At 50.3% G+C, this 8,503-nt stretch overlaps 1 gene segment (V, D, J or C); it reads left to right on the top strand.

Annotated features, from left to right (window-relative positions):
- Positions 1-5,461: 5,461 nt before the first annotated feature.
- On the top strand, positions 5,462-6,372 carry LOC113962453. The segment is given in 2 exon segments: positions 5,462-5,513; positions 6,029-6,372. Coding segments are annotated over 2 exon segments (396 nt in total).
- Positions 6,373-8,503: the final 2,131 nt, after the last annotated feature.

The following is an 8,503-nucleotide window of genomic DNA, read 5'->3' as shown; positions in this document are numbered from 1 at the left end:
CTGATGTTTCCTGTTTTCAGCCCTGACTCCCAACTGCCAGCCTGACTACCACAATTGAATACAGACAAAGATTCCTCCCACACCAAAGGTGCCAGCACAGAAATCTTTTGCTGTCCATGGATTCGCCAGGCTCTCATACCAAGTGCACCAAAAAGCAAAATCTTCCAGGCTTTCTTTACTGGGGATATGGGCTGTTGATTCCTGTTTGCAGCCCTGCCTCCCAACTGACAGCCCAACTCCCAAAATTGCATACAGAGAAGATTCCTCCCAGAACAAAGGTACCAGCACACAAAGCTGTTGCTGCTCAAGGACTCCCTAGGCGGGCAAACCAACTGCACCACAAAGTCAAAGCTTCCAGGCTTTCTTTCTTAAAGATTGTGGCTGTTGTTTCCTGTTTTCAGCCCTGCGTCCCAACTGCCAGCCCGACTCCCAAAATTGCATACGGACGAAGAGTCATCCCAGAACAAAGGTGCCAGCACAGAAAGCTCTTGCTGCTCATGCAGTGCCCAGGCTGCTCCACCATCTGCACCAACCAGCCAAAACTTCCAGGCTTTCTTTCCTGGGGAAAAGGGCTGTTGCTTCGTGTTTTCAGACCTGCCTCCCAACTGCCTGCCCTACTCTCAAAATTGCATATAGAAGAAGGATCCTCCCACACCAAAGGTACCAGCACAGAAAGTCTTGCTGCCAATACAGTCTGTAGGTTGAAAAACCAACTGCACCACAAAGCCAAAGCTTCCAGGCTTTCTTTCATGGGGATATGGGCTGTTGATTCCTGTTTTCAGCCCTTCCTCCCAGCTGCCAGCACGACTCCCAAAATTGCATACAGATGAAGATTCCTCACACCAAAGGGGCCAGCAGAGAAAGCTCTTGCTGCCCATAGAGTGCCCAGGCTGACCCAGCAAGTACACCTGAAAGCCAAAGCTTCCAGGCTTTCTTTCCTGGAGATGTGTGTTGTTTGTTTTTTCAGACCTGCCTCAAATCTCCCAGCCCGACACCCAAAATTGCATACGGAAAAAGATTCCTCCCACAACAAGTGTGCCAGCACAGAAAGCTCTTGCTGCTCATGAAGTGCCCAGGCTGACAAACCAACTGTGGCACCAAAAAGCCAAAACTTCCAGGCTTTCTTTGCTGGCGATAAGGGCTGATGTTTCCTGTTTTCAGCCCTGCCTCCCAACTGCCAGCTCGACTTCCAAAATTGCATACAAACAAAGATTCCTCCCACAGCAAAGGTGCCAGCAGAGAAAGCTCTTGCTGCCCATGGAGTGCCCAGGTTGGTCCACAAACTTCACCACAAAGCAAAAGCTTTCAGGCTTTCGTTCCTTGAGATAAGGGCTGTTTTTCCCTGTTTTCAGCTCTCCCTCCCAGCTGCCAGCCCGACTCCCAAAATTGCATACGGACGAAGACTCCTCCCACACCAAAGGTGCCAGCACAGAAAGCTCTTGCTGTCAATGGAGTACCCAGGCTGACAAACCAGAAAGCCAAAGCTTCCAGGCTTTCTTTCCTGGGGATATGGGCTGTTGTTTCCTGTTTTCAGACCTGCCTCCCAACTGCCAACCCAAAGCCCAAAATTGCATAGGGCAAAAGATTCCTCCTACACCAAAATTGCTAACAGAGCAAGCTTTTGCTGCCAATGGTATCTCCAGGCTGAAAAACCAACTGAAACAAAAAGTCAAAGCTTCCAGGATTTTTTCATTGAGATAAGGGCTGGGTTTTCCTTTTTTCAGCTCTGCCTCCCAACTGTCAGACTGACTCCCAAAATTGCATACACACTAAGATTCCTCCCATACCAAAGGTGCCAGCACAGAAAGTCTTACTGCCAATGCAGTCTCCAGGCTGCGACTATATTACCTGGTATTCCCTATGATTTTTTAGTAAGTCTCTTTCCTTCCGGCGGCTTCGGAGTTGCAGGTTTCCCTGCTGTTGAGTCTGCTGGGCCTGGAGAGTGAGGCCTGGTAAGGCCTTGCCGACCTTGGGAGGCGGAGGTTGCCGGCAGTCACTCCAACGTTACTCTCCATTGTCCCAAGGAGATTAGTAAGATATTCTTTGCTAATTCTTTTAGTTGATAGACCTTGGACTATTGATCAGGATATATATATATATTTTATTTTGGTTTTGTTCTTTTTTTTCCCTTCCCGCTTCCATTTTCCTTGTGAAACTGTATATATATTTCAATTGTATATAACTGTAATATAAGTGTAAATATATTTACATATATTGCTTTAGCTGTCTCTCTTTCGTTTTGGTTTTCTTGGTTATTTTTTTCTCCTTCTTCTCCCTTGGTTTGGGGCACGGGACACTTCTTGTGGTACAATTTGGAGACTGGGCAGGGAGCCAGCTACAAACCATATCACAACTCTTTTCCCAAAATTGCATACAAACAAGGATTCCTCCCACACCAAAGGTGCTGTGGCTGGAATAGAGAGATTTCTCTGAACAATATTTCCTGCTTTCTGTAGGCCTTGCTTGACATGACTTTAGGAGTTGCAAGCTGTAATATTTATACTTACAGACTGTGTGAAAATATGTAATGTTTATACTTGTTAGCTGTGTGTCTAGTCATAAGGTTTGAGAAACTAGAGATAAAGGTACACCTGCAGATTTCGGAAAGCCCCTAATTAGGAAGGCCTTTCAATGCCAATTATGATTTCAGATCGCATGGACGGGAGGTAGAGAATAAATCTTTCTATTTTCCTCTTCACTTATGCATACACAAACTTTGGCTTTTGCTTTAGTAAAGTGCCTGATCTCAAGGTAGAAGTCATTTTTCCATCATATTTTGTCTCTTCCTGTCTGGCTGGGAAGGGCAGCGATAGAGCGGCTTGGTGGGCACCTGGTATCCAGACAAGGTCAACCCACTGCAACATTGCAGGGTCTCATGGAACCAAAAGACTGCTGGGACACTGGGGGAACTCACGGAATCAAGTGGCCGTCGTGACACTGCCCTGCATCGTGGAAGCAAATGTTCCCTGGGAAACTACGGAAGAACAGGGAATTAAGGGATGTCATTGGGATGTACAGGACCTCATGGAATTAAACAAACCTTGAGATATCTTTGGAACTTCATGGAATCAAAAGGGTAAAACAAAAGAATTAAACCCAATGACCAGAAACCATTGGATCGAACACTTCTTTAATATGCCAGCTGGGGATTCATGGGGGTACTCTGCCATGCATGAATCAAAGAATCAGTATAAATTTTGGAATATAAATACAGTGATACTTGTAAGACCCTCCCCTTCACAAACAGTCCATAATTATGATTTTGGGGTCAAACAGCATCTTGGATTTTATTCGTGGAGCAAGACTGCCATCTAGCGTCCATTTCTTCTGGGAGGGGCAGTCATTTTCGCAGAGTGGTCTCCTCGCTTAGCAGGCCTCGTAGCATCTCTGATTGACCTATCCGACCTCTAACCCCTAAATGTTCTAGGACCAGCTGAGACATGTGTCTTAGAACTTCCCATTTGCTTAAACAATGTTTAATTGACTTGCTTCTTAACAGAACAATCTCTTATTAAACAAGTTTTCTGAGGCATGTAAGCTAATTTCTTGGAGATGGGCATACGATACACTCTCTATTAGTTTCCATGTATCATCTACATTCTCTCTCCTAAAACTAATTGTAGAATTAAAAGAAAAGACCACTACCATGCCAAGAAAGCAAGTCCCTTTGTTGATTAGGATATAATTTTTATCTAAGAAAATACTTCTGATTTGCTAAGTCGTTTAGAAAGGAGATCCTCTCTCATTTCAGTGCCATTGTGACAAATATGGGGCCTCATGTAACACATGGAAAACTGAACACTGCAGATTCCCATGGAATCAAGGGACCATGGTGACATTCTAGGGCCTCATGGAAGAGGAAGGCCCTGCAGAGAGACCTCAAATCAGAGGTTTGGGCAATCATCAAGCAGAGGAAGTTCAACAAAGGGAAGTGCCGGATTCTGTCCCTGGGATGGGGCAACCCCGGATGTACGGACAGACTGGGAATGACATGCTGCATAGCAGTGCTGGAAAATGGCCTCTGGGGTCCTGGTGGATGGTCAGTTGGCCAAGAGTCAGTGGTGCCCTGACAGGGGCTCACTGCTCGGTCACACAAGTGTTTTCAGACACACGAGTCCTTCCCTTGCACACACACAGACAGTTCATGGCAACAGGGGCAGTATCTCCTGGGGCTCCTGCTGCCAGGCCCGGAGCCTGGATGCACCTCAGCCCTGTGGGGTGTCACCTGCTCTGCCACTATCTGAGATGCCCCATAGCCTGAGAGATGGACACGGGGAGCTCTGTCCACAGAAGTACATCCCAGAGCTGCATCCAGGGGCTTTGTGAAACCGAGACACTCTTTGTCCCACATAACCTCAAGGCTCCCCCAGGAGGTTGATGACAATTGTACTTGCTCAGGGTCATCTCCCCACCCCAACACCAGGTGTATGCTCAAGACTTGTCTATGCAATGCAAACAGAGACACGCTGTCTAGTCCTTCCGTGTCTCTCCAGGGAAGGTTTAAGAACCTCTGTGGGCTGGGTGAGAAGTCAGTGCTGGAAGTAGTGATTCTGTTGTGAGTGTCAACCAAGAGTGGTTGGAAGGTCTGTGATGAATTGCAAACCCAGTAGACCTGGGTTTTCCAGCGCACAAGGCAATAGATCACACCCTTCCTTGGTGGTCCTTCATGTGAAGGAGGAGGTGACAGCAAGGGGAAAGAGAATGAATGTTTTGGCTGTGCCTCTGAGTACCCCTCAACTTGCTGCAGATATTCTGGTTCCAGCACATCCAGTTCAAGTGTGACAGGCTGTTCCCTGGTCCTCTGAGCAAGACGAGCAGGAGGAGGGACACAGCGGAGCTCACATAAGGAGACTGCATCTCTATGAAGTTCAAAGCAGGTGGGGGATGCCCTGCCACGTCCGAGCTTTCTCTGGAGAAGGTGCTTCTCCCATGCACTGCCTCGCCGTAGCACTGGTGCCACAGCCCCAGACAAAACCACAAGTAGTCTTTGTCCCCAGCAGAAATGCTTCTGCTGCCAGCAGGGATGCTCCCGGGGACAGGCCAGGAGAGGTTGAGTCCGCGATGCTGAGCCCGGAGGGATGTTCTGCCTCTCGTGCCCCTCGACCATTCTCACAACGCGTACCCTAAAGGATAATTCAGGAGTCTCCACGTGCCAACAGAGGAGGGATGTGAGGGAAGAGATGATGGGCGTGAAAGGAGCTCATGGCCGATCAATCTTGAGTTCCCCGATACCAACCTTCATCCCTGTCACCCAACCCGGCCCCGCCGCCTCCGCGGTGCAGAGTAACGACCCCCGGTGCTCTGCCGCCTCTCTCGTTTGGTCTCTGCACCAGGCCGGGGCGGAATTGTCGGAGTAGGGCAGGGGAGGGAGAGGAAGGCAGAGGAGGGAGAGGAGTCGGCCCCCCGGAGCCGAGAGCCGAGGCTGGTGGGGCCAGCGAGACGCCGGGCGGCGGATCGGCGGATGCAGCGCCGGCGAAGAGCGGGGCTGGTGGCGCTGGCCGCGGTTCTGCTGGGTGCGCAGGGATGGTGGCCGGGGACCGTGGGGGCCGGGGCAGGGGCTGGGGGAGCCGTGCAAGTCCTTGGAGGCTGCCGTCCTGCCTGGCAGGTTCTTCACAGAGCTCTGCCTCCGAACTATCCTCCCGTCCGTCCCTCCCTCTACACCCTAAAGCATTCTCCCGGAACACTCATCGCTCTTTTCGTTGTCGAGCCGTTCCTGTTTTCTTGCTTTACTCTCTGTCTTTCAGAGAACTCCTGCAGTCCTTCCTTCCCCTTTCCTACTTTTCTTTCTCTCCTTGCTTTGCTTAGACCCGCAGCTTTCCATTCTTCAGTGACTCCACTAATCCACCTCTCTTCCCCGCACTCATCTCTCCAGCAAATACTGATGAACACTTCCACTACCTGCACCCTTTGATATCTTCTTAAAATTCTTCTCCGTATGGTCCTGACTGCTTCTGTGCCATTTGTTCTGGGAAACGACATCCAGTGCAAAAGCAATTCTGACGGCTTTTCTTCTTTATCTCCCCACCAATGTGTGCAGGCACAGCACTGGTGCAGCAGGACTCATTGGCAGCGACCACCGAGGGCAGTGAAATCACCATCAAGTGCTCAAACGCCAACATAGGAATCGGGGATTTTATCCATTTCTACCGGCAGCTGCCGGGTCACAGACCCGAGCTCCAGGCACCCGCTGCTAAAGTGCCCAGAGAGCTGCGGGCGCCAGTGGGGCGGCTCTCGGTGTCGGGAGATCGTCGTTGGACCGTCCCCTGGCTCTCCGATCCCTGTCGTATGGAGGCGGCGCTGTATTCCTGCACCCGGGCGGACACGGAGTCATTGACACCGTCGTCTTTGGAGCTTTTAGGGGATTATCGCTGAAATACAAACCTCGGTTAATTGTTTCTACAGCGGAGTAAAGTAGTGCCCCTATGAAAACGGGCCGTTTCAGTCCTACACAGAGCACAAGCTTGCGACTGAATGCCTGAGTGTCAAGTGACATAAACAGCACAGGGCAGCGCAAATCTGGGCATACTGAAGTCAGTTGCAATGTGTGTCCATAAAGTCTCCGGAGCCATTTTCTCCTGGATACTCTGATCCACTCCAGGCAGGCACCGCGATTCTCTGGTTCATGAAGATCTTTCTGTTTGGATAGGAGGAGGGTTCTGGCTTTGCCTTGGGTGTGAAAAAGACACAGTAAGGGTCCGCAAGACTTGGAGTGTCACTCGTCAAGGATCTGAACACTTCATTTCGGACGTGTGCCGAGGAAGCTGTGAAAGCAAACAGTGCGATGGAGCGAGGTGCAGCCAAGCCAGACCAAGTGTTCCAGTTGGTGAGAGGAAAAAAAGCCAGTAAATAAGAGAGACTTCCAGCCATGTGACCCTGGGCTCAGGAAGGATGGTTGCAGGACCATCCTTCATTATCCTCTCAGTACAAATTCAGACTCCTCACCTTCCTGTAAATGTGTTATCTTTGCTCTGATACATAAGAGGTCCAGAACCATGTCAGGAGCGCAGAAGCAGAGGGAGGGTGTGCTTGATGCTTCTCTCCCACCTGGGAAGACCGTGTAAGCCTCAGGACGCTCCACGTGCCTAGAAGTCTCTTTTACACTTTGAAGAAGTGCAGCACTTCCACTGGAATGCTCCCATTCTTACCACTTTCATCATTCCATCGCTTTTCACCACATCATAAAAGTTTTGTCGAAGAAACCTTTTCGACGTAACCAAATTGAACAGTATATTTCTTGTGGTTTGATGGGTGCCTGGGATCGCTCTGCAGTTGATCTAGAGAAAGGAATGGGAGTAAGGGTCTCCATCTACCAAGCCCCCAGCCCTTCAGCTCTCCTTTCAGATGGATGGATCAGGGCTCTCCCAACCCCACCACTCGAAGGCAGCAGTCTGGTGGTTGCCCCGTGTGCTCCCTGTGTGTGCGTGAGGGTCACCTACTGAATCTTAATCCTCTTCCCTGCTCTCATCCCTCAGCACGTTCCCTAGGGAATATGGTGTCCTTGCCACAGTTGGGGCTGGGATATCCAGCAGCGCTGCTGGAGCCACGTTTCTCTCTCACACTGTGCATTTTCCCAGCAGAGAAAGGTACAACCAGAGAACCTGGGTTGGTGCCCAACAAGGCTCATCTCTCTTTCCTGGGGAGCTGGGAGAGAAGCATTCGTCCCAAGCAGATGAAGAAGGACGGGGAGAAGCCACAGAGGCGGAGGAGACACGTGTTCCCCAAGAAAGCTGCAAGCAGCCCAGAGAGCTGAGGACAGCACGGGAAGATGTGAAAGGTGCAGCAGGGAAAAAACCCCGGAGCTCCCAAAAGCCCAGCAGTGGGTGTGCAGCAGAACAGGCTATTGCAATTGGGACTGCGAGCTGACCCAGAACAGCCCGTGCCCATGAGCGAGGCCCCAGAGGTAGGCAATGCTCAGAATGCCATCATCGGCTGAGGGAGCCACAGGGGCTGCTGCTTGGGGAGGGAGAAAAGTAGAGAGAGCATTCAGGCACCGAAAGAGCAGTTTATGTCTCTGTCCTCCTGCTTCCTTTGCTCGCCCATGGGAGTCCTTTCTGGTAGCTCTGTTCTCTCGGGACAGGGTGCTGATTTCTGACCCTCCCAGCAAACAGGCAGGTAGGTCTCAGCATGAACTTCGTCTGTCTCGTCCTTAATTTCTGCCTGGGCCACCTCCTCTCGACATTCCGGCTAATCATATATGCATCCTTCTTCTTCCTCCCAGAAAACACACAAAAGACTTTTCAGGTCCCTGTGGGAAAATACCACTGAATAGAGAAAAATCGCTGCAAATCTCGTACTTACTCTCTTGCATGTGTTCGCTCCAGATGATCTTATGTCTTAAGGAAAAGAGGAGAGAAAGAAGAAGAAATGCAGACCCCATCTCAGTCTCTGCTCTTCCCTTCAACCTCTCTCCCTCTGTCTTCTCATCCACCTGCTGCCACCAATTGACGCCTCGGCTGTCTCTGCGCTTCCACATTTCTCCTTTTCTAAAGAAAATCAGCAGATC

This window comes from Neopelma chrysocephalum, unplaced genomic scaffold, assembly GCF_003984885.1.
Source record: "Neopelma chrysocephalum unplaced genomic scaffold, ASM398488v2 Primary Assembly neopelma1_179857, whole genome shotgun sequence".
Classification (NCBI taxonomy): domain Eukaryota; kingdom Metazoa; phylum Chordata; class Aves; order Passeriformes; family Pipridae; genus Neopelma; species Neopelma chrysocephalum.
This window is presented reverse-complemented; position numbering and strand designations above follow the sequence as displayed.